The sequence below is a fragment of the Drosophila santomea genome, chromosome X (genome assembly GCF_016746245.2).
Source record: "Drosophila santomea strain STO CAGO 1482 chromosome X, Prin_Dsan_1.1, whole genome shotgun sequence".
Classification (NCBI taxonomy): domain Eukaryota; kingdom Metazoa; phylum Arthropoda; class Insecta; order Diptera; family Drosophilidae; genus Drosophila; species Drosophila santomea.
Window position 1 is genome coordinate 19270457 of NC_053021.2, and position 25897 is coordinate 19296353.

General features: G+C 47.0%; 5 protein-coding genes across 11 annotated transcripts in view; 2 read left to right on the top strand and 3 right to left on the bottom strand.

Annotated features, from left to right (window-relative positions):
• Positions 1-35: 35 nt before the first annotated feature.
• Positions 36-2410, top strand: LOC120455908 (transcription factor grauzone). Its single transcript, XM_039642415.1, has 5 exons — positions 36-354; positions 420-840; positions 899-1343; positions 1401-1613; positions 1817-2410. Exons 1-5 carry the CDS (start codon positions 232-234, stop codon positions 2358-2360), a joined length of 1746 nt encoding a protein of 581 aa, XP_039498349.1. The 5' UTR covers positions 36-231; the 3' UTR covers positions 2361-2410.
• An 84-nt stretch (positions 2411-2494) lies between these two features.
• On the bottom strand, positions 2495-3599 carry LOC120455909. Its single transcript, XM_039642416.1, has 2 exons — positions 3458-3599; positions 2495-3205 (listed from the first exon to the last, which is right to left on the bottom strand). Exon 2 carries the CDS (start codon positions 3179-3181, stop codon positions 2756-2758), a length of 426 nt encoding a protein of 141 aa, XP_039498350.1. The 5' UTR covers positions 3182-3205; positions 3458-3599; the 3' UTR covers positions 2495-2755.
• A 131-nt stretch (positions 3600-3730) lies between these two features.
• On the top strand, positions 3731-6941 carry LOC120455907 (serine/threonine-protein phosphatase 4 regulatory subunit 2). Its single transcript, XM_039642414.1, has 4 exons — positions 3731-3878; positions 4429-4673; positions 4786-4974; positions 5054-6941. Exons 2-4 carry the CDS (start codon positions 4457-4459, stop codon positions 6484-6486), a joined length of 1839 nt encoding a protein of 612 aa, XP_039498348.1. The 5' UTR covers positions 3731-3878; positions 4429-4456; the 3' UTR covers positions 6487-6941.
• An 84-nt stretch (positions 6942-7025) lies between these two features.
• On the bottom strand, positions 7026-11368 carry LOC120456369 (leucine-rich repeat-containing protein 58). The gene is made up of 3 exons (XM_039643181.2): positions 10511-11368; positions 8385-8601; positions 7026-8267 (listed from the first exon to the last, which is right to left on the bottom strand). The coding sequence occupies exons 1-3, from the start codon at positions 11029-11031 to the stop codon at positions 7887-7889; spliced, it is 1119 nt and encodes a 372-aa protein (XP_039499115.1). The 5' UTR covers positions 11032-11368; the 3' UTR covers positions 7026-7886.
• Positions 11369-14840: 3472 nt separating this feature from the next.
• Positions 14841-25897, bottom strand: part of LOC120457382 (protein sprint) — a 90224-nt gene continuing 79167 nt past the window's right edge. For 5 of the 7 annotated variants that reach the window (XM_039644925.2, XM_039644927.2, XM_039644926.1 and 2 more), the window contains 5 exons: positions 23427-24888; positions 22313-23353; positions 21978-22244; positions 16444-17270; positions 14841-15904 (listed from right to left, as the gene is read on the bottom strand). In XM_039644925.2, the coding sequence (XP_039500859.1) occupies positions 15575-15904; positions 16444-17270; positions 21978-22244; positions 22313-23353; positions 23427-24888 (3927 nt within the window). In that variant the 3' untranslated portion in view covers positions 14841-15574. Of the gene's footprint in view, positions 15905-16443; positions 17271-17447; positions 18694-21977; positions 22245-22312; positions 23354-23426; positions 24889-25897 lie in introns of those variants that run through there. The other 2 variants (XM_039644932.2, XM_039644930.2) reach the window with 2 other exon arrangements.

The following is a 25897-nucleotide window of genomic DNA, read 5'->3' on the forward strand; positions in this document are numbered from 1 at the left end:
TACACTTTGCTAACAGTTAAAAACGTCGACCATAACTTGTAAGATAACATGACGAAAAATACTTAAATCGCAGTGATGCCACCCCGCATAAACCATACCTGAGATGGAGTTTTGTCATTCCTAATTGAATACTGTTATCGATTCACGATAGGTGAATTATGTTGTTTACAACGAAAAATTGTTTAAACTTATTGTTTATTTAACTTTGCGTTGTGATTCAATTCGTGCGAAATGATTTGTCGCCTTTGCCTGCGATGTCTCAGTCCAGGAAGCGCAGTCTTTCTCTTTGAGACAGACGATACGCTGGCCGAGACGCGCCTGGTCAAGATGATTGCGAAGTTTCTGCAGCTGGAGGTAAGTGTTTTTGTCACTAACGTAATAATGATACCATAAACGTACCAATGTGCAATCCCATGCAGATCCTGCCCGACGACGGTATCTCGACCAGCGTCTGCAGCGAGTGTTGCGAACATCTGGAGGACTTCAATGGCTTCTGGCAGCTGGTGGAGCAGAAGCAGTGCTCACTTAAGAAGGAGTTTCTCACCGTGGACGTTGACTGTGCGGCCATGAAATGGACGGGCGGTGTGGACGTGGATGTCAACATCGACGAACTGCCGCTGGCGGCTGGCGACATGGACGAGAAACCGTTGGACCTGCACAACCTTAGCTTGCTGGGCAGCGTGCTGGACGTGAATGTGGACAGTGTGGATGTCAGGGAACCGATTAAGAAGCAGCTGCCTTGTGCGTCCGAGGAGGAGGACGAAAAGCCCTGCCTGCAAGCCAGTGATAGTGAACCGGAGGTGCCCGATGGCCAGCCGGAATCTGAAGACTCCTCAGATGGTTGTTGTCTTTCTGTTTCCCAAGGATTCGCCGTAACTAATTTTCTCTTCCATTAAAGATGAACCCCTGGTCCGACTGCAAACGAAGATGAAGCCCAAGCGTAAGACCACTGGACGTTCCTCCAAAGATCCGGGTCCCATTTCGCTGCAGCAGGAGCTTGCCGATCTGCTCGACGATGGTGGCAAGCGGCGCCGTAGAAAGGCCGCTGATCAGCGAACAACCACCGCGGGTCAGGAGTCCGATCTACAGGCCGTTCTCGAGCGCAAGCCCAAGGGCTGCTCCCGCGCTCAGCTGGCGAAGAGCTACGAGGAGGCTATTGCCAGCTACATGAGCGCCAGCTGCGACCTGTGTGACTTTAGTGCTCCCTACCTATCCGAGCTGAAGACCCACTTTTTGGAAGCGCACCAGCGCGAGTACTACATCAAGTGCTGCGGAAAAATCTTTACTCGCGCCTCCAAACTGATGGACCACATCCGCAAACATATCAACCCTAAGCTATTTACGTGAGTTGGAAGCTAGATCGTTATGTCTGTTGTTACATAGACTTTAAACTCCCATAGCTGCACCATTTGCCAGAAATCGCTCAACTCGCAGGACTACTTGGCCACTCATATCGAGACGGTGCACAACAAGGTTGCCCAGATCGGCAAGGTGCTCAAGTTCCCGTGTCCCAAGTGCGAACGCACCTTTAGTAGCGAGCGGCGTATGGCCAATCACCTGGCCAAGCATGACACCGATCAACTGGAACACACCTGCGAGATTTGCTGCAAAAGGTGGGCACAGGGTCTCTGAAGAAATTGGAATTCTTGCTCATATTTTGGTTTAGTACAAATAACGCAAATGAGAGAGAGAGAGCTGTATACTATTTCCGCAACGACACTGTTTTATGGAATAGCAACATAGAAATCCAATTTTTTGATGAAGAAACTGGCATATAAGTAGAGAACTCTATATAATATAAAATTACTTGTTACAGCTTTGCCAATGTACACCGCCTGCGAAGGCACATCCAATCCATCCACGAAGACCTGCATCGTCACGTTTGCGACATTTGCGGCAAGAAATTCAAGTTTAAGCCCTCCTTCGAGCGCCATTTGCTGGAGCACCAGGGCGTGGTTGCCCCCGCAGTGGAGTGCCCCGTCTGCGGAGTGTGGCTGAAGAACGAGCACAGCTTGCGCCTGCATCGCTTCACGCACGACAGTACGGACACCGTGTGCCCGCATTGTGGCAAGACCTGCACCTCGCGCACAGCGCTCCGCGGTCATGTGAAGTATGCCCACAAGCTGACCACCAATCTGCAGTGCACGTTCTGCGAGAAAACCTTCAAGCAGCAGCGCAACCTGGACGAGCACATGGCCATCCATACGGGCCTGCAGCTATACAACTGCCCGCATTGCCCCAAGGAGTGCCGCTCCCGCTCGAACATGTATGTCCATATCAAGCAGCGGCACGCGGACGAGTGGCTGCGCGCCAAGATGGCACGCTCGCACAATCCACAGTTCAAACCGGCCGACGTTTAATCCTGATCCCCCACAAATGTGTTTAATCATTATACATATAATTAACTATACTTCAGTGGTTTCTCTCTTCTCGGAGGTCTTCGTAGCGGTCTTTGCTTGTTAGAGGTAAACTATGGAGATTATAAAGACTTTTCTGAATCATATAGGAAAATAATTTAATTTAGAGTAAAGCACAGATAATTTAGTTGTATGTAGATCCACGTCTCTTCAATGGTTCCGTAAAAGATGAAAACATCGCCAGTTCTCCACACGAAAGTGTACTCCATACTTGTACCGACTACGCTGTGGCTCCAATGTAATCAAATGTAACCACAGAACCTCCTTCAGCGAGATTTGGGCTGTGTACAGCAGATCGGTGCCATTGCGGCGGAAGATTGAGTGTGGCTTGTCCCGGATTATAAAAACGACGTCGGCGGTCTAAAGTTTGGGCAGCTGATCGCTCTCCTGGTCGACAAGACATAAGTCGGGGGGAGTTTGTTGCTCCCGTTGGCAGCGCCCTCCAGTGCAACGTACAGTTGATATTTCATGGGCGGATTCTGTGGCAGGTGTCCGCTGCGCAATCCTGCCGCACCGCTGGTCTGCGGGTCGCCATCGAAATGGTTGGTGAAGCCACCGCCACTGCCCACGCCACCGATAACGCCACTGGCACCGTCGCAATCGCTTCTGTGGTCCACCGTACTGCATCCGGTATCCTCCTGGTCCGGAGTGTCGTACAATTGGTGCTGCTTCTCTTTTTCCGACAGATCCTCGTATGCCTCGGTCTCCTCCTTTAAGCCATCCTCCGCATTTGCGTGCTTGTTCTTGCTGTAGTCCTTAGCCATGACTCTTTACTCCAAATGTTTTTTCTAGACATACGAACAAAGAAGTACAAAATCTTAGAAAAATGTGTTCGAAATATGAAATGTAATTATTAAATCACAATGTCGAGTTACTTTTAACGATATTGATACGGTGACTGCCTTTTTAAAAAGCATAAATATATGTATTTAATAACATAAATTTTAATTTTGCCTAGTTATTAAGAATAGCCGAAGCTGTAGATCTGCTTTAACCATTTCCAGTTCATCAATATATGATTTGAGTTAACTTATACTTACCAAAATTTTATGTAAATTAGTTTCTTTTAGTTTTTTAGTTGGACGGGGTTTTGTTCAATTTATACAACAAATTTTGCTGGACAACTTTAGAGAAGTGAGTTCGGTGTGACAAGTATTTGACATGTAAGGCATGGGATATACGTTTTTGTTTAATGTTGCGAGGATTCTTTTTCAATTTAAAAACCGATTATATTCGATATTTACCGCCATGCTTAGTGCCATGTTCGCTCTAAGACCATCGATTACTATCTTCGCAAGGACGATAATGACAATCGACAGTTGCTCATCACTGCCGGCGTCGAACGGTCATATTACTTGCGAAAATAATTGAAAAGCAAGCGAGTGAGCCAGTTGTCGCATAAATTTAAGTGCTGTCGAAAAGGCGTAGTTGTGATAAAAAGCAGTAGCCCAGCTAGTGCAGGTAAGCAAAAAGTGTGGTAGGTTAAGTTCCGCCAAGGAGCGCGAGAAAATTCAAGAACTGGAAATGTTGAGGTGGGCCGGTTTCGCCATAGAAAATCGCAAGGCGTCGCATATGTACATATATAATTCTTTTTTTTTGGCTGTCTGGCGCAGACAGTTACAACAACTACAACTGTGACCTGGCAACAAAAGTTGCAGCGCTAACACACACATACACTCATGCAAAAGGTGAGAGCAGCTTTTGCGAATTGTAGAAAATGTGTGCTTGTGTGCAAAATAACTAGTTTTCTCCTGCGAATCCTCCACCAAAAGGGAGAGACAGAGAGACAGAGAGAGAAAGTCTGACAGCTGGCAGATGCAAGATGCTTCATGTCCGCGTCTTGCGCATACCTGCACACAATTGCAGTTCCTCGTTAACTCTCTCTCGGTTTTTGTGTGTCTACCTCGAGGAGGAAAATTTTCATAACTGTTTGCCGGCCGGTTATTGATCTCCTCTCTTTGCTCACAACTTTTCATCTTTCTCCCCCCTTTTCCACATTGCACACACACAGTTTTCCCCTCCGCTCAGCGATCGCCTAAATGGTCACCATGGAGAACAGCGACGAGATACTACAGATCCTGGAGCGCTTCACGGATCTCAAGCAAAAGGAAATCCCAAAGGAGCTGGAGGACTACCTGCAATATGTGGCCAAAACTGGGGACACCATCTTCAAGTGGTCCAGCCTGAAGTACTTGTTCCGCGAGAAGCTGCTCAGCGTGATCAAGCACTTTAATGAGGACTCGCCGCGTTTGGAGGGTGAGTTTTCCGGCTGTCATGGTGGTTTTATTGTCAGGTTGAACCATAAATTATATCCGAAATGCAAACCCCCGCGGCCAAAATAACAGAACACCATCATAACTCCTTGCAGAGATTCCCAACTATCCGAATGTGGATCCTTTCAACTATGAGACCATGAAGTCCTCGTTGCTAGAGCGCCTGGATCTATTCAATGCAGCTCCTTTCACCGTGCAGCGTTTGTGCGAGCTCCTTATCGATCCTCGCAAGCAGTACTCGCGCATCGATAAGTTCATGCGTGCTTTGGAGAAAAATATTTTAGGTAAGTCCCATACTTGTACCTATAACTAGGTATTATGCATTTGATATTCTAGCTCACCCATGGTACTATCTTTTTACAGTGGTTAGCACCATCGATCCGGGACGCAAGCGTACCGAAAGTGAGAATGGCGACTCGCTAGATTCCGTGGTCAACGGTGATCTCTCCATGGAGGTAAACATTGACATTGAAATGGAGAATAATAATGGCAACGCCGAGGAGGGCTCTGCTCCCAGCGCCGTGTCGGCAGGTGGTGCCCAGAAGGCCAGCTGCCCGCGATCGGATGACAATGTTCAGCCCAAGGCCAAGAAGGCAAAACTGGAGATCGATGAAGAAGAGCGTTCTGAGGCGACTGATGAACCGGACGCAGAAGTGGCAGCCAAGGCCAAAAAGGATAAGGAGGATAAGAGTGACAACGATGAGACTGATTCGCCGCAGGAGGCTGCCGAGATCGAGGAGCCCGATGAGGAGGTGGAGGACGCTGATCTGGAGGCCAAGGCCACCAAGCAGCCTATTAACGGCAGTAAGAAGGAGGATGAACCGGAGGAAACTTTCCCAGGATCTGCCGATGACGAGGCGGAGGACCCAATGCTGAGTAAATCTCCAGAAATAGAGAAAGAACTGGTTGCTCAGGAAAAGAAGGGGGAGGAGGATAAAAAGGTGGCTGCCGAGCCACAGGAAGAGATTGGAAAGAAAGAAGAGGTCGACAAATCCGACAAATTGGACGAAAAGGTGGCACAGTTAGCCGAAAAGGAAGCTGTCGAAAAATCTACACCGCCTGCCGAGGGCGAAAACCAGGAGCCTGCCAAAGCCAAGGCAGAAAACGAGAAGGAGGAGAAAAAAGATGCACCAATTGCAACTGAGAAAAAGGACGAAATCGAAGCTACTGAGACTGACTCTGCATCACCAGCAGAAAAGCCCGCTGAAAATAAGGTAGCTTCTTCCGAATCCAAACCGAAGACCAAATCTGAGGCCAATCCAGAGGCCGAGACCAAGAAGAGCCAACCCGAAAAGACTGAAACAGAGCCGGCCGAGAAGCCGGTTTCGGAGGAAAAGGAGGCTGCCGAATCGACAGCAGAGACAGAGAAGAAGAAGGACGACGTGACCACTTCCGAAACCACCGAGGCAGTCAAGGAACCTGTCGAGAAGCCGCCGGTTGTGGATGATTCCAGTCCCGCTGTTGAAGATCTGGCAGCTGCCACCACACCGCAATCTCCTTTAGGCGCCGCCGACTCGGCTGCCGAGACGCCGCCCGCCGAGGCAGCCGACGACTCACAGGCATCGCCCTTGACCGCCGCCGCCGCTGTAACTCCACCTATCCTGGCCCTCAACGACCAGCCAATGGAGGACACTCCGGCCGAGGAGGAGGCACGCGTCTCGCCATCGGCTGCCGTCGAAGAGGTGGTCATGGCCGAAAGCGGCAGTGTCGCCGAAATGGCCACCGAAGAGGCCGCAAAGGACGAGCCGGCCGCCATGGAGGTCGATGACACCAGCCAGGAGGTGATGATCCAGTAGATTGTGCCCATTCAGGAGCCAAAAACACCTACATTCAACTACTACTCCATATAACTAGCATTTTAAGACACGCGCCCCATTCCGCAAGTAATGCAGATGTAATCCTGCCCGCGCTGCCTTTTTGAGAATTATTCTGGATCCCAACGGACCACTTCCCAAAAAGGCAAGCGGTGTGGTAGCTCCCCCTTCGTAGCCGTAAGTCGCAGCCCTGACATGATCCAACTCTACACTCTGTTGACTGTTCCGTGTTTCACACTCTGTGACCCACTCGTTGGCCGCCCTCTAGTTTTGTATTTATATTTTTCCCCTGACTAACGACAAGTCCGAGTATCTCAACCCCCCCCTCACTGTTCCCCATTTTTTTGAAATAATCTAGTTGTAGACGCTGTCCGTGGCGCGAACTTCGGCAAGCTGTGAGCGATTAAACACACAATAAACACTACTCATAACAATAATTCACAGGCGTTATCCTTTCGAGGCACAGGTGCAGGTGTAGTAGATCTTAAAAGTATAAGAGGATTTACCAAAACGCGGTGGGGTTGGGTTAGCATGTTGCCAAAGGTTGGGTCAAATTTTTATTTCAAATTTTGCTATTGGGCAAAGCTTAACTTACAATTTAAGGCAACTTGTTGGAAAAACTAAATGATGCCATTTGGTCAGCATTTGAATTCAAATGACTCACTTTTGAACGAAAAGAATCGGGCGGAAATTTGATTACGGTTGCAGTTATAGTTTGTGGAATATCTAACATTTGTGCTAAGGTTTTCGGTTACTAACTCAATTTAGATAGATGGGGCTAGATAAGGTTAGACAGTCGTTAGACAAGTGCAATCTGCCATATCGGCGCTTATAATCGCCAAATGCTTAGCAAGCCACTCGAATCCTTTTCGCTTTTGTTGTTTCTGCCCAGTGAAAGCCAGCCTAGTATGTTTCTTTGGTATATGTAGATTGTGTAGGTGTGGGTAACAAGCGAAACAATCGAAACAATTGAAACAATCGAAACAAACAAACAAAACACAGAAATTGGCACGCAAGGCGAGCAAACAAACAGGTCGTGTAATCACTTAGCAAACTAGTTCAAATTTGATTTCATAACGTGTGTAGAAGCCAATGGGAATCCCGGCGAGCGGCGGTGGCTGGCGGACACCACGGTTCCTCGGAACGCGTGGATCCATTCAACCATTTCCGCTTAAGCTCTCATTTCCGTTCCGTTTCGCTTCCAAGTTCTGCTTCTTCTTCTGCTTCCGCATCCGCCTCCGATTCCCAATCCGATATCGATTTCGTGTCTCTGTGTCCGCTCCAAATCCGATAACGGATCAGACGACGCTCCGCTCGCGCTCCCGTATAATATGGTTAGGGCCCCAGGAGCCGGAGTGGGCCCGGCCGGGCCGGAATGCCGGCTAGCCCAGCAGCACCTTGCGCATCATGAATCCGCTGCTGGCGTTCGCCGCCGGAACGGATGTGCCGCGCGCCGCCGGCTGCTCCGGTTCGATGCACTTGGAGGAGCAGAGGTACTGCAGCAATGGCACACGGTACTTGCCGCAAAAGTCGACGAACTTAATGTGCTCCACCCGATTGTCGAAGAAGACGCCCTTGCAGTTGGGATTCACGCAGCAGTTGGCGCTGTTCAAATACTCGGCCAGTGTCCTGGGGATGTCATAGGGTCCGGGTCGCTGGCCGCTGGCCTTCACCATGCGACCAGCCAGCTCCAGGAGGGTGGGTGGCTTCAGCGCCATGTCCTGCACGAAGCGCACCACCAGCGGATTGTCACGCAGACTCAACTGTGGATGAAGGAAGCAGACGGATCAGTAAGAAAGATGCGTACCATTAAATGATTTATGAAATTCGTTAATTATTATATAGTACGAGTATTGAAGTTTTAAAGAATCGGTTTTTACCTCAGTCAGGTTCTTCAGTGCCACGATGTCCTTGGGAAGATGACGCAGACGATTCTTGTGCAGCAGCAGCGACTTGAGGTTCTTCAGCCGGGCGATGCTGGTGGGCAGGATCTCGATCAGATTGTCGCACAGGACGAGAGCCTGCAGCTGGTTAAGGGAACCCACCGCCTCGGGTACTTCGCTGATCAGATTGCCGCCAAGGGACAGCACATGCAGGCTGCAAATAAACAAAAGCAGCTCGAAGTTAGCCATCTGAGTTATCCATGGGCATAACTGCTTTAGAATTTAAATGTTGGAATGCACTTATATTTATATACTTTAAGTTAAAAAAATATATTCCAGATCTAGCTAAATCTTTAGTATACGTATGTACTTAATATAAATGCAATGATTGCCAATTAAGTAGCAGCTACACTAATACTTTTTCCAGACAGTCACCAACTGTGAAGTAACTTTTTAGTTACCACCCGTAGAAAATAAGAGTCTAGGCAGAGAACATATTTAAATGAGCTGGTCTTTTTGGCCTTGGTTGTAGCCGAGATACTATATATTTGTATTAAATATGCAATTAAATTGGAATTAAGGCTAAAAGCCCACACAAGATAAAAGAAATTCGAATACATCCATGAGTGTTTATACCATTTAAAGTGAATCACTAAGCTGAGGGGCTCAGGCTCACAGCTTTTATCACGGTTTATGGGCACACTCTACAATATGCGCCCAATGTCCTCTTCACATTCCTATGGGGTCTTGGGTGCGAAACAATCAATTCCCTCGTCGACATGGCAAAGTCCAGGCACTCCGATAACTAATGCCCATTTGAATTGATGTACCTGGTATTCATAACAAGTCATAAACAAAGGCATCTTGAATATTTTATTGCTAAAAGATCTAACAAGAACAACATAAGTCCATCCATATTGGCAGCTAGCATATCCTAAGCACTATTTAATCGAATTTCGAGCAGGGTAATAAATGGTCAAGACGTGGTCGTCAAGTAGTCAAGTTTAAATTGTTTTTCAACTGATATTTAATATTTGTGTTGTATTTGTGCGATTTTGTTGTATTTGTGCCATTTTTGCTCTTTGTTTATTATTATATTAATACCCGGCCGTATCTTTATGGGCCGACCAAATCGATTGTGTCGACTCGAGTACGTGTTTTTGCTAGATTTGGCCTTTACGTCGCCACCGCCACCGCCACCGCCACCGTCAGCCGAATCCATCGAATCCACCAAACGAGCGACCCGTTGGAAGCGCCCAACCCCGCCGGACAAGTGGCAGACCGGCGTTATCAGCACCCCGGCTATATAGCTATATAGTACGATCTCGTCTGTGCCGTGCCTGTGGTGCTTTTATACATGGCAACAGCGGGTAGTCGTCGCCCCTTCTCCACGAGTGGCCAACGTCGAGCGGTCAGCGGGGGGAGCGGGGGAGAGCGGGATTGCTGATGGGGAGCCAATACACTTGCAGAAATGGAATGGCAGAGGGTAAAAACCCAATCAATTCCCTAATAAATCAAGTAAAGAGACGCCTCTGCGTCATGCCACCAAATTGTACCAATTGGATTCAACTGATAATGTAAAAATTGTTGGGAAAAGAAAACTATATACATTTGTAGGCTAAAGATCGTATAAAGGCTAAAGCACGTATAGGGTAATATATACCCTATGTCCAATCCAAATTCAAATGTCGCCACCGCCAACAATGAAATTAGAATCGTAAATCTAATATTTTGCCCATTTTTCGTTATCTATACTATTAATTTGATTCCAACTTATCGGCCTTTTCGTGTGTTTTGATCATTGTTTGTCAGTCTGAAGTTTCATTTTTGACCTTCACGGGTTCTATTGTTCAACTTTGCGAACTCAATCGAAAGTAATCAAATTAAAAATAGCATAAAAATAACTTAATTATTTGAGAAAGGCTACAATGTTACGCTTCTTAATATATTTCGAACCTGTAATTGTGCCTGATACTATACCCATTATGGGTTTGTTTTTCTTTGTCTTAATCACTCAGAAACGCAGATAAATGGGTAAACCAAAGTTGCTCATACAAATCATTGTCAGCAAAGACAACGACAAAAAAAACACTTGAGCAAACAAACGATCGACTAGCACATACCTTTGCATCTTCCAGATATCCTTCGAGACGCTGGAGATCTTGTTGCCGCCCAGGTAGAGGTACTTGAGGTGGCGCAGCTCGGTGACCTGTTCCGGAAAGTGGGTTAGCTGATTGCCGCTCAGATTGAGCTCCTTGAGCGTGGAGCTGGAGCCACCATTATTGCCATTGGCCATTTTTGTGAGCAGCGACTTGGGCAGCGATGCATTGGTCAGCAGGTTGTTCTTGGCGATCAAAGTAACCAGCGGCAGTTGGCAGACGGCATCCGGCAGCGTGGTGATGGCATTCGAGCTGAGATCGAGTATCTTCAGATTGCCAAACTGCAACAGTAGACGGGGCAGGCCGACCAATCGATTGTGATTGAGCAGCATGGTCTCGATGTCGCCACTGGACTTGAGCAGCGCCTTCTGCGGCGAGGCCAGGTGATCCTCCAGCGTGACCAGGTCCAGACTCATGCGGCCAAAGTCCAGTGTCTTCTGCTCCCGCGAATCCGTGTCCGAGCTGTCCGACGTGTACACCTCCATGGCTGATCTCGTCCTAGTGATTTGCTGCTCACTGAGTCTTTGTTTACCACTGATCTGATCTGATCTCGAGATGATCCAAGTCAAAACGCTCTCGCGCGCACACACAAAAAAATAACGCAACGCTCAACGAAACAACGAAAACAAAAAACAGATGTGAATGTGAAAATAGTATGGTGTGTGGTGGTACGTTTCGGTATGGTGGGATGTCAGCGGAAAAAATTAAATGAAATGAATTATTTTATATAGAAAAATAAAACCGCCGCGACACTTGACGCTCGCACTGCTCAGCTCGCCCAGCGCGAATGCCAAGTGGTTTGCTTTTGGTTTCGCTTATGCGACAGCTGGCTTTTCAGTTCGGATCGCCCATAGCCGATCGTCAAGCCGACAATACGACTTTATATTGAGTACTATATCAGCGTCAAGCGATTGGATCTTCGGCTGGGCCTCAGATGATTGCCAATGCGCCAGCTAAGCGGATTCTCTCGCTCTCATCGCTCGCACAGTGGGCCAAAGTTCGTTGTTTTGTGAAATAAATAATTATATTATAATATATATATATTCATACAGTGGCACATTTAAACGTCAATTAATCAGTAAAATTGGAAACCAACAATAAATAGGGCTTACTTAGTAGATTACCTTAATTAACTGAAATGTAATGTGCTGCAAGACCTGCGATTGTTTTGCCAAAACAAAGAGCAATGTAGCCACTGCACCTGCTCACACTCCGCGCACGAGGCGTATGCGTAATGCGATTACTAGCACGGGCCTGGTTGTTCTGCTTGTTATTGTATGTGTACTATAACTAATGCTACTCTGGGCCAAAGGTACACGGATTTCGCGTGGGTGGCCCAAAAAGTTGGAGTGAGTTTTGTGGTGAGACGTTCGCTTATCGGTGGGGCGGGGGAGGAAACAACTGGCTAGACCATACAGAAGTCGTCTTACTTCTGGCCATATATATACTTTCGACATTATCAATTACTTGACATTAATTATTTTATTGAATTTGTTTATGGTTGCCACTTCGTGGTGCAATTATAAAATAACAATATAAATATTCAGGCAAGTGGGGTCCTTTGTTAAGAGGTGTTTACCTATCGATGAGTGAAAGAAAATAACGGGGAACCCGGATGTTATAAGCTTTATAAGGTGATTAGGTATTTATTACAATTAAATGATACTCAACTCGATGGGGAATATTTACAAACCCAACATAATTAAGTGATACAAGTACTCGAAAGGTAAAAAATGCTTTAAATAAATAAAGAAAGTAAGCATTTGTGAAAGAAAAATGAAGTAACTGAAAGCACTGGATCAATTAAACTATACCAATTAATCATAGCTTGATCACAAGGTCTAACAACTTCTCAACTGCCACTGGGTGTTCAGCGCCCAAAGATCGAATCGATTGATCACACGATCGACGGGACTTGAGCTAATTTTATGGCACACCGTCGACTGTGGCCCTTTGACCACTTCGCCACTTCACCACTTGGCCACCGAATGGCCAACGACCGACCACCGAATCACCAGTTGGTTATGGGACTTTGCGAAAGTTATCGAACAGCCCACTTCATCCGTGCAATCAATATATTTACTCTCGCTAATCTATTGTTTTTATTGTTTTTATTGCCCGCCGCCTGACTTTCTGTACTTAGAAGCGTCTAATCGAAACATCGCAACGCTGTCGTTTGATTTTGCACGGTTACAAAAAAATAGGATCGCATGTGTTGTTTATCAACAATATTATTGTGGGAAAATGTTTTTATTACAAAATTACGCGATCAACTTGATCAAAATATTGCAGCAACTATGAAGGCCTCCAAGAGTGTCAAAGAATTCGTGTGCTTAGCAAGGGGCAAAAGGCTATTGGGTGCAGATTTGGGTGTTTGCATATTCGGAAGTTACTCGTCGGATTGGGGTTTTCAAAATTAAAAACTTTTAACCTATAGAGCTCAAGGGCAACTGTACTTTCGGAAGCCGAGCGAAAACTTTCCCGATTTTTTCCCTGTGCACCGATGTTTGGCTTCTTAATCTTTTTCTTCGCCAGGGGGGATGGGGCTTTTCGGGCTCCGGGACCATTTGGACTGGAAATAATTGTTTATTATCACGTCATTGGAGCGTTTTGAGGTTGCTGTTTGCTGTGTGTCGCGCTGATAAGAGCACACTCCAAATAGCAAAAATCAAGAGCCGCTGCAATCTCGCGACTGGCCAGCGTTGTCGATCGTTGGCCAGCAGCTATCTATTTATAATTAAACCAAAAATTTACGGCTTGCTCAAACTCCAATCTGTATCAATTAACAATTGTTGCACGATAGCAAAACAAAGGAAAAGTTCTTACTACTTAGACCAGAACTACATAGCCCTATTCGTGCAACATTGCTGCAGCACTCGGTGCAGACAATAGAACTTGGCTAAATCGAATCGAAGATAACTGAGAATTGCGATAATAAATGTTTGGCAGAGATACGATTTTTCTTCATAACTCGTTAAACAGCAGTCAGAAAGCCAAGGGAATAACCGTTTTGAACCGCTTTTTACCAATGCTAACGATACCCATCACTTTTTTGTTAATTTAAACTACTACTGTTTTCTCAAAAGTTGCACAAAACTCCAGAAAAAAATGTTTTTCAAATTTTAAAACCATTTCATTGGAAATTAATTAATTACGAGTTCAACGAGGTATGACATTCCGTATTTGTACCAATATTTTGAAAGTTCTGATCAAAATACTGATATTTATAATCCCAAAAAAAAAAACAGAAAAACGATTTTCGGAAAAAATCATCAACAATTTTATAAAATGGGAAAAAACATCATTTTTTTTTTTTTTATTTTTAAACACAGTTCGATTAGAAATGTCATTACGAGCTCAACGAGCTATAGAATTCTATATTTTAACTAAATATTCTTTTTTTTGTATGCAAGAATCAGGATATGGCCTCTTGGCTAAAATGCGATGTTTCCGAATGGCATACAAAATGGCTGAGTTCCAGCCATCAGCGATCATATCATATATCCCAAATTATATCGTTTCGTCTTTCGGTGCGTTTTTGCACACGTTGCGAAATTAAAAGTTCAGTCCGTGTCCGTCCGTTCGTCCGTCTGTCCGTTAAATTGTCCGTTCGTCGATCGTCATACGTGCGAGTGTGTGGTCCTTATCGCACCGAATTTGAATTTCCATCAAAACAAAGCGAGCAGAGGAGCGTTGATAGTTCTACTCGTATACCACCACATTCCAGATTAACTTGCGCCATTTGATTCGGCTATTTTCGCTGGAAGCGTCCAAGAAGAGAGCATCGATTCTTGGCGACAAAAATATATGTATATTGGCAATTCCATTTCGAGCCCCAGACGACAATCGCCTTTGCAAATCAATCACCGGACATTATCGTTATCTGTCGCGTCGTCTGTTTCGATTCGAGATTTCAGTAGTATGTGGGGCCAATTAAGTCCCCAGATGGCTCTCGACTTTTACTTTGGTTAGTCGATCCAACATGAACCCGGGCGATAGCCCCCACCTCTCTAATTCACAAAAACACAGCAAAAGCAAAAAAAAATACAATAACAATCCGGGAATCATTGGGATCAGACCGCCGTGTGGCTGTACATGGTTTCCGGACATCTGTGTTTTTGCAAATATATAAGAAGCTCTATTTCGAATTCTTAGCCCCAAAGTATGTTGCATTATACAATGGCAGTGAAGTGGTCTATTTTGAGGAACCAGCGGAAAGTCCATAACAAAATACACTGTCACTTCAACTGACCTCAAATAACAATACATTAAAAGAGCATATTTTATTTTGGTTATTTATTTGCTTGCTATTTGGATTACGTGTCACATATTTTACAAAGTATACAAAAAAATATGTATGTATTTAGGTATGTATGTATATCTCGAGGGTCGATAGCAGTGAAGTTTAGTTGAACATAAATATTAAAATGTAATGGTTTATATTTTAATATAATATGGTTTTGCTTCTTAAAAAGAAACCACGAAACCCATTCACACCTAAATGCCTTTTTGTGTAGTTTAATGATGATGGTTCATACTGATGGTTCAATGTTTGATTGAATGAATGATTGATTGTTTCCGTGATTGTTGAACTGTGCTTTTGGTCTCCAGGATGGCACACACGATCCACACCAAATGTCTGGATCGTGTCTGCATATATGTTTAGAGTGTAGATTCGTTTAGATGACTCACTCCATCGCTTCGTTTGTGCAGAAATTGCAACTCTACTGGCTAAAAGTTTATATATCGTATATGTGTGTGTATATGTATTCGCATAGTACATTTATTAGCAAAAAAAAGGGGGTTTGACCCGTGAGTGGGTCAGGAAAAAAAAAACACACTTAACTCAATACTGATGTTTAGTACACATTATATGTTTTCTAATTAGCATTAATTAGCTTTACTTACAGGCTACTAAGTATATTTTAATGTAATAATAATAAATTATTAATCAAATATGCTTGGTTAGTGAGCAAGAAGGGCAGGGCGGGCGGGGCGGTATGTGTCGTATGTGTGAAACGAGCTGAATCAGTGTCCTGCCAGCTGGGCAGTCGGCCAGGCGATCTTGGCATCGATCCGCTTGTAGGCCAGCATGCAGTGCTTGCCCTTGGCAGCCAGTCGTGCATCCTGCGGACACTCGGCGTCCGTCAGCAGCGTCTCCTCGCCATCGACCAGCTTGAAGAGCGCATAGTCCTGCGGATTCGTGATGCGCGCCTTGTGCGCAATGATGCGGCACACCTCGCGGGTGGTGGTATGTGGTCGCACCGGTAGTGTCCTCGTCTGCAGCGATCCGTTGCACTCGTCGGGTATGATCACGCGCAGCACACTGGAGCAGGCGGGCAGGCAGCTGGAGCGCCACTAAAAGCAGAGGTATATGATGGTTAGTCAGTGCACAACTATTGGGGGTTTTAGAGCGTGAGCTGAGTTTTCCATATCTCCTTATCAAAAGCTAATCAAATCGAACTTTTTCTTTTCAAGTAACAATTATCGAAGTATAATTAATATTGAAGTATAATATCGAAGTATAATTGGTATAATAATAAGGTATAATAATTTCGAAGTATATATCGAAGTATAATTGGTATAATAATAAGGTATAATAATTTTGAAGTATGTTATTATTACATAGTAAATAATAACAATAGTCAGATACATTTTATAATTTAGATGGCTTATTAAAAAGAATGAATAATTATCTAATATCCAGCTAACTTTAGCAAACTTTTATAATTTAGATGGCTTATTAAAAAGAATGAATACTAATCTAATATCCCATGTATGAAGTCTAGATTCAAGCGTCAAGTTTATATATAGCTAATAGTTTTTCTTTCCTAGTTACTTTCCTTAAGTAAGTTATTTGGAAAGGGAAACCCAGCTCATTTGCGACTGCTACTTACGTCCAGGGATCCGCTGCCGCTCTCCCCCTCGGAGGCCATGAAGGTCTTGAGCACCTGAACGGCGCTGCAGAGGGCGGTCAGATAGTAGCCCGGCTCCCCATTCAACAGGGTCGGCTGGAGGAGGCCCCACATGAACTCCGCCTCGATCTCGGCGCCCACGAATCCGCACTTGGCCACCACATAGACGAGCACGGGCAGGAAATCATCGGCGCCCAGCTGCTGGCCACGCGGACAGCCGGTGGCATCGAATACCGTCGAGATGACGCACAGGAAGAGCTCCAGTTTGTCCAGCGGCAACTCGGCCTCCTGCAGGCGCCACAGCAGATTGGCGATGAGCCGCAGGGCGGCCTGTGATGGTGGGGTTACCGTGGGCCTGATGCCAAAGTCGGCAGCCTCACGTTCGCAGGCGTAGCGCACATTCTGCGCCAGCAGTTGGATATCCTCGCTGCGCTGATAGTGATCCACGAAAATGCCATAGAGATGCTCACGCAGCGGCAGCACCACCAACTGGTGCATCACCGTCTCCAGCATGGCGTCCAGATTAAGGAACTCATCCGACTTGAGTCGCGCCCTCGCCGTCTCCAGTTCCGCATGAAACTTGCCCTCGCCATGCTTCACCAGGTAGTTCTTCATGCCGCTCATGAACTGGCGCATATTCCGCATCACCACCTGGGGCGCCGCCTCCCGGGACTCCTTGGTGCAGCAAATGAAGTTCTCAATGTTGCGGGCAAACGTGGAGCTGGGATCCTGGGCCAATTGCAGGGTGTATGCCCGCAAAGAATCGCCGGGTCCGCTGCTCTGGATGCTCATCTTGTTGCGGGGGTGACCTGCAAGAATCAAACAGATAACAGATTTTGTTAGTTAGAAGATATAAACTGTTTTGGCATATAGTATATAGGTAAATATTTATATGAAGCTAAGCTATCTAGTTAACATATGGGTTCACATAGAGACGCTTATCATCTGTGAGACTCCCTTATCGATTGGATGAGCCTCCCCCTTACCGGCTATTAATTCACACAGCAGTCGGAGCAAACGGCGCAGGATGCGACAGCAGCCACGACTCTGGCAGAAGTCCTCGTCGGCGCACTCACAGCCACGTCGATAGCGACGATAGAGACGACGACTCTGGGATTGAAGGCACAGGCCCAGTGCTTGGCATTCGACAATGTGCGCCATGCTCAGCAGGATGTTGCCCTGTTCGTCCAGGTGAAAGAACTGTTTGATGTCGTAGTGATCACAGGTGTTCTGCTCACCAGGATGGCACTGATCCGGCTCGTTGCTAGCTGCTCCCGGCACGGCATCCTCCCCGGCGGGACACTTTCCAATGGCGCCCATTATGGAGCTGGCCAGCGCCTCAGTCTTCAGTTGTTTCCGATTGATGCGGCAGTCTTTAAGCACCTGTTGCGGACATGTAGCCACTTGGTGTGTGGATGGGATGGCAATACTGTTGGCACTACTCGACTTCCTGGACTTTTTGCACAGCACTGCGGTTGGCGACGATGGCGCCCGCTGTGGACTTTCATTCTCGTCCTGGGGCAGGGCAATTCCCGTCTGTATGTTGTCCACGAACAGCAGTTCCAGGAATTTTCGTTTGCGTTTGGGTTTCGATTTGATTGCAGCCTTTGACTCTTTATCCTTAACCGTAACCGTCTCCTTATCCCTGGCATTGATCTCCTCTGGTGAACTGATTGGCAGCTGTGTTCGTTGCTGCAGCAGCTCCTCTTCGAAGTCCGCTGAAAAGTAATTGGACTGCGGCGGATGCTCGATGATCTCCCATTCGGACATGATGCTGAGGAACTGTGCTTCCTCCTTGTAGTGTCGCACATGGTCGGGATCGTGAAAGAACTCCTCCGGCTCCTGCCGTTCAATGCATCGCTCATCCAGCCAGCTCAGCGACTTGGACATATCGCGATGATTCAACTGATTTGACTGCGGCTGCTGCGTTGGTTGGTTGAGTGATGCGGGTGATTGCGGGCGGCTCACGGACGGTGCACGCGACGATCTTTTGAACCAACTCATGGTATATCCGGTAGCGATTCTTGCCAGCTAAAACGAATTGGCGGAAACGCAGGTTTCTCATCGGCACACGCTGCGGCTGTTTGATAAGCGATGGCGGTCGCGTTCAACTCTCACTCTCCACCGACGATCGTTGGATCTTCGCGTCTCTTGAATATGTTATGTTTTCGAATGCGATGCTCGCTCTCGCAGGCTGCTGCTGCTCTAAACGCGGCCAATGCAAAACTAATTCTGAACTTCATACGCATTAGTTTATAAGACGGCAACGGCGACGGCGACGGCGACGCCATCTCCGCTGCCGACGTCGCAGTCCGCAAAAACAAAGATAGCGACGGCGGCGTCGCTAAATGTGTCAACTCGCAAAGTGGCGGCCTCATTTGCATGACCTTTTCCACCCAAAAAGCAGGTCAGCTTTGCTCATTTGCTCACAGGTATCGCTGATCCGATCCTTCTTTTTGGGCGGTGTCACCCGGGAATTTCCGGCTTTTCCCTTGCCTGCCAGGTACAGTTGCGCAAGCCAATGACTCAATCGCTGGCCTGGATTGGCTTTGCACACCCACCAGGTAGTCCACCCAGGTAGCCCAATCCCCGTTTAGTGTCTTGGACATTGGTCCATCGAAGCCACTACTACTACCTGGTAGGAATCGCTGGCAAGCTATCGCCAGCGCGAGCTGATTCATTGTGGGCTCTTTGTGTATCGCTGAACAAGTCGGAAACCCCATTGCAAAACAGAACCCAGATGTTCATGTTCGTATTTGAGTGGCATGTGAAAACCATTTTTAGAGCCCCCCTTACATTACTCATAATAATCATAATAAAATAATCAGGTCTGTAACCCTGTGGTCTCGATATCCAGTAATTTTACAATCATTAATGATATATTTTCTTTTGAGTGGTATATGTTTTCCGAATATCAGCTAGTATCTAGTCCAAATACAAGATCTCTGTTGATTTATTACTGTGTTCATTTTTGGTTCAGTTTTTGTTTATTTTGTGTTCAGTTTGTGTTTATTTTTGGTTCAGTTTGTGTTTATTTTTGGTTCAGTTAGTGTTCATTTTCTGTTCATTTTTGGTTCATTTTGTGTTCATTTTGTGTTCATTTTTGGTTCAGTTTGTGTTCAGTTTGTGTTCATTTTGTGTTCATTTTGTGTTCATTTTAGATTCAGTTTGTGTTCATTTTCTGTTCATTTTGTGTTAATTTTTAGGCATTGCTTAGTGCCTCGTTTAACTATATCATATACGAGTATCATATTACTAATATAAAGTCGACAATAATTTGACCTTTCAGTTTTCCAGCTGAAACCCGAACATGTCCTTGAAGGATTGGTTTGATGCGCTCTTCGATTCTAGTCCTCTATCTGCGAACGGTCTTATCAATAGACACGCTGGCTAGCTCGAAACTGGAACCGCGACTCCGTCCGGGTTCTAACGCAATGGATTGCCTGGATTGCATCAGCATTAGCCTGCTGATTTGTCTTGGGTCTGATGCGCAATTCGGAAAAACCTCCGGGCGGTAAATGGAGGTTTTCAGGTTGCGGTTGAGGGTTTTTGTCGCCATTCGATCGATCTTCCTCGTCCAAAGTTCAAATGCACTGCAACTACAACTCAACCGTGGCAGCAAGGGAGCACTGAACCCAACTACCTGTTTGGTTTTCCCGCTAATCTTCCGTTTCCAAGCGCTTGGAGTTTTGGGCTAAAGATTTCGCCCTAGAGATTTGGCTAGCTTATCAATCCATCCAGGTCTGGCATACGAATACACCATTAACTTTTACAATGGCTGCGACTGCGGCTGCGGACAAACAAATCCGTTGGCAAGGCGGCGAAAAATGAGCACGTGTGAATTGGGCTGGACCAAATTCAAATTGAAATGTAAGTAAGTAGTCAGTTTGAAAAGCATATCGCTTCGAATGCGTTTTAGAATCGATTTGCAATGGGTGCGTTTTTAAAATAGCAACGCGTTTGTTTGGCTTTCATCAGCACCATCATCAGATGGTCTTTGTTGTCTGGCTGGCTGACTGACTGGTCGTCGTTGGTCGTTGGTGTGATGTTTGTCTTTGCTTACACTGACCCAAAAATAGACTGTCTAGGTCGAGATATAGAATCCCATTCCAATCTGCAAACATTCACCATACACACACACACACACACCAGTGTTTGTGCTCTGCATTCATCATGTTTGCTCTCATCATCATCTATTAATTACGCATCCCATTCAGAGTCGCCAACTCCGCGCGGTGAAATTTGCGCTCGCTGATAAAAACGCTGTCGGCGTCGCTACGTCGGTTTACATTCCAAAGTCTTACTCTGGAGCACCACCACCACCATCACCACCACCACCACCAACCACCCACCCCCCGCAATCGAGTCGCAAAGGAATGATGATCAGTGCTATACCCTGTGATGAGGGCATTACCGTTTTGTAACGCAGATGAGCAGATATTCCCAGCCCTAGGAATGTAGTGTTTGTCTTGTCTTATTCGTTATTTTGAAAACCCATTTCTTCCAAGAATCAGTAACTATTTCTCTAGAATGATATTTAGTCGTCAACTGCGACGCAGAAATCGCTAGTCAGCGGATAAGGAAAGGGGCGGTATTAGCTGGGATCGGGATCGGAATTGGGTGCGACTGGGGGAAGGCTGTTGTGCAGCAGATAAGTTTCGGCAAGGCTTTGTAGTCATCAGGCGGAGGAGGCAGCGGAGCAGTGTTCCTTTTTTCCAGATAGTCTTCTATACTAGCCGCTCTCTGTCGATGTCGCTGCAAACCAGTTTCAACCGCCGCTGGCGACTTACGACAGACCTAAGTCACTTGAGGCGAAGATCTGCACAGTTAGAGGCGATTATGCTCTGGTTCTTGTGTTACATGTGCTTTTATCAGCACTATAACCTCAAAAGCTTGTACATTCGCTGATAAAAATTCATATATAGTTCCCAATACAATTAATATAATATTTCTTTAGATAAACAAAAGAATCTGCATTTCAAATTGACAGGTTATCGCTATAGCTAGTTCTATTTATGCTGATTATATTTGTGACCCCCTCAAAATAATCCTATTTGTAAACCATTTTTTAAGCAAAACAAATAATAACAAAGTCGTTCGAGTTCGATTCTGATTGATTCATTGGCTTTGGTTCCAGATCTTTAAGTTCCGCGCACTCAATCGTTCCGTCAATCGATGACGATGTGCCGCTGATAAGCATATGTATATGACCATGGGGCCACATGAATGCGCATGATGCAACAACAATATTAAACAACAGATTGCAATTGAGCGTGATCCCCATCATCATCATTACTCCACTTCCCAAGCACACGAGACGACTTCTGAAGGCGAAGTGCTTGCAGGTGGTGGCGACCAATTGACACGATTTCGATGCTTTATCAGTTGAATTCATGCTCAAAGAACTCTGATTTCTGATTTGTGACCGATAACCGGATTACACTTATAGTTACACACTTATATACTGATTTGTTTCCCGCTTGATTACAACCCAAAAGAATGCAGAAACTACTCACATAAGACTTCACGATCCCGCATGCTGGGATTCCGCAGAATTGTGGCCACTTTGGGTCGACTGTTGTTGGCCTTGCCATTGTTGGTATTGCCGGTATTGTTGGGCTTGTGGTGTCCAGCACCGTTCCGGTTCGCCTTGAGTGTGTCCTGGTTGCAGCTGCCATTGCTGCCGTCTTTGGTGCTTTGTAGTTCCTCGATAATCGTGTCGTCCTCTGAGAGAGCGGGTCGGCACTTGGACAGATGGATGGTGTCCGAATTGATGGTGGCATCTGTATAAACATTGTACAATTAATAACAATAATTTGTGCATATGTATGTATAGGTTATGATGGCCTACCATCGTGGGGCAGGAAGGAGTCCCATTGGGACGAGTCCCAGGGCTCCGAAAAGATGGTGCCATCATCGGACTGCGCCGAATCGATGCCTCCGAACGAGTTCTGGCAGTTGAAGACGTTGTCGTAGGAGGAGAGCCGGCAACCGATCTGGCTCTGGAATGACTTTTGGCTGCCATCGCACCCGAGTCCCACCTTATCCTGCTGTCCCAGGACATGCGGCTGCAGGGCTGCCGTTTGCGGCGGCGTTGAGCAACGCACCAGCTCTGGCAGATTGAGGTCGGGCAATCGATTGGCGATGATCTGATGGATGGTAAGCGTTCGCTTCTTTCCCTGGCCATCTGCACGGCTATCACGGCCCAGTGAGTTTTCCTTCTCCTGCCAATCGATGGCTGCCGTATCGTAATCGCCGCCAGCATGACTGCCCGTATCCTGCTTGGCCATGAACTCCCAACTGCTGTCCAATTGCCAGTGATCGATGCGATTACGTGCCCGCTTGGTGGGCTGCTGTTGCTGTTGCGACTGCTGTTGCTGCTGCTGGGTAACCTTCGGTTTGGGTTTCAGTTCGTCCAGACTGCCGGCGAGCTTCTCCAGATCGCTGGGCTGCAGCATTGCACCATTGCCGCATCCTCCGAAGCCCGCTTTCAGTGGTTCCGAGTGCCGTTGGCTGGCGTGCAGCATTTGACTGCGATGCTGGCGCCGCAAGATGGCCGTGGCTGCGCTGGTCAGGCCCGCCTGACGCAGTGCATCCGCTGGTTCCGCATAAAACGGACTGCCCTGCTTGCTGCGACTGGCTCCGTTGGTGTGTCCCTCGGCCGTGGGCGTGGTATCGCCGCCATCGTCCTCCGTCGCCGTCATGGACTGCGACATGGCCACAGGTGGCGCCTGTCCCGACAGATTTGGCAAGAGCAGACCAGCTCTCGAGCGGGCTGGCACATCGCCGGAGAACTGTAGCAGAGATTGGCTGGAGGATTCGTTGGGTGTGGCAGTTGTTTCCTCCTCGCAGGGCGATAGGTGAGATTGCAGCGTCGGTGTGGGAGTGCTCGCTGAAAAGAGGACAGAACCAATGAATATCTAGACAAGAGAACACTTTCCGGTCGGAAGGGTATAGAAACTTACGAGTCTCGGCCAGCAAATCTGGCCGTCGGTTCATCCCGCCGCCCACCGTGTCCAATGCCGGGCGGAAACTGGTCAGCAGGCTGGCGCGATCGCTGGGATCGTGTGACCAGACGTCCTCGTAGTCGCTGATCTTGTCGCTCAGCGCACTGGCGCAGTACTGCATCGGCGGGCTCTCGAGGATGTCCGACTCCTTGTAGTGCTGCGACTCCTTGCCCGCTCGCGACTTGCGGGATTTGCCGCCGCTGCTGCTGCTCCCGCCACTGGGCGTCAGCGGGGTGAGGGGTGAGGTGAGCAGCTTGCGGACCGGCGGCGGCCAGCGCCCATCGTTGGAGGAGGATCCCTGCGAGGAAAGCGTATCCTTGCACTCGCCCTCCGGCGACAGCCGCTTGGCGAATGTCTGAAATGTGCTGGCCTGTCCATTCAGTAGGGCATTGAAGGGATTACTGGCCGCCGGCGTGGTAACCTCCACGAATTTTCCATTACCATTACCAACCGTTGGTCCACTGCCGCCGCCACCTCCGTTCTCCATCGAGAAGGTGACAGTGGTGGTAACCGTAAAATTGCCATTGCCATTGCCATTGCCACTGCCATTCTGATCCGGTGAATGGGGCTTTGACCAGCGCATTGGTGGTGCGGGCGGCTTGAGATTCAGCGTATTCGGTGGCTTCGGTCGCTGTGGACGCACTTGATCCACTTCCGGCGCCGTTTGGGCCACTTTAAAGGTGCTCAGCTGTTGGTCAACCACCGATGGGCATACGGGTGCCAAAGAAGCACCCGTCGAACCGGGCAAATAATGCCCAGGATTGTCCACCGGCGACATGGTGAGTATCACCGAATCTACAGAATTTGGACTCAGCAGCTGCATGTGCTGACCACCGCTGGTCGTGAATGAGCTAAGGCTCGAGTTCGTCGTATCGGATGGTGTGCCCGCCTGGCTGAAGAAGCCCAGCAACTGACCACTTCCGGTGGGACTGAAGAGACCACCACCCGGCAGCGGCGGTGCTCCAGTGGGCGGTGGCTTGGACAGGGCATCGCTAAAGAAGGTGGCAGTGCCAAGACCACTGGTTTCTGTGAGTGAGAGCGGCGATTTGGCATCCAGCAAGTGCTGATCCTTCGAGGGATGCGCCACCACCGATGGCGTTGACGGACCCAGGAGAGCCGGACTGCTCACATAGCTCCAGAACTCCTGACCCAGCAGGGCCAGCGAACTCAGCTTCTTTCGGTTGTTCGCCTCCCGCAGGACACGTGGCAACATCAACTGCACCGGCAACTCATCGCAACATTGCGCATAGTGGGCAATCAGCGAGGGTATCGATCCAAATGTAAATCGCGAGCTCTCCAAGCTCAGGACATTATCGTGCGACTGGATGAGATAGTGCTCGATATAGGGTCCTGTATCCTGGGGCAATCGCACCGAAACGGCCATTGTATTCGGCTGGCTGGAACCACGCACTATGAAGGTCTGCAATTAACAATAAAATATAGCGATTAGTAACGGTTCTAAAAGGTTACGCTTTTTTTTAAGATTTTATTGATTTAATACATTAAATTTAATAATAAAAGTAGCGGCAATGTCTCTTGCTACTCATGGATTACTGTTACCATTTTAAGGTAAAGTTTTTAACAAAACTTTGGCTGCTCGTTGCATAAAAGCACATATATCAACCTTAAGATGCCACTGCCAAGCCACAGGCTATAGATCAACAATATTCAGTGTTATCTTTCCATATCTTTGGCGGTGGTTTAAGTCCTTAAGTGAGTCTTTTTTCCTGTGACTGCGCGTTAAATGTTGCGTTCACAATTCGCCCATGAATTCCCACTTATGGATGATAAATCGTCCCAACTCCGCACTCTCGGCTTTCTTGTCCCATTCTTTCCGTTGCAACAATGCTTTTGCCTCCTCTGGTTCTTACTTCTCCCATTTGCCTTGCCACTTTCTGTTGTCGGGAAAAACTTTGCAGACGCTGCGACAAATCGCGTTGAGTGGGAAATTGGGAAATGGGTAATGCCTCTTCAGTCGCCCAAAAACCTGGTCAAGTATGGCCAAGACCAGGACCAGGAACTCTGCTCTGCTAATCGCCATTGAAAAACTTCATAATGAGCGCTTAACTTTAAGGCAGGCACTTGATGCTATCGAAGTCTAGAATAACTCATAGTTATAAAAAATAATTATAAAAAATCCATATATCTACTATTTCTTTGAAAACTCAGTCAGAAGTCATAAAATCTTGCATCTTAAACAAAAATATAAGATGCGATTTAAAATTGCTCCCTTTTTTATAATTCTTTTAAAAGCAATTTTATTATAATTTCCATTCATAATCTTTCTCCAATCAATTCGGTAAAGTTCTGAGCCTTTTTGAGCCACTACAACCACCTGACTACCAGAAATTCAAGAGGAATTAAAAATGCAAGAAGGGAGAAGGGAGAAGGGAGGGGGTGGTGTATGTTCTTAAGTGTTTTTCCTCAGT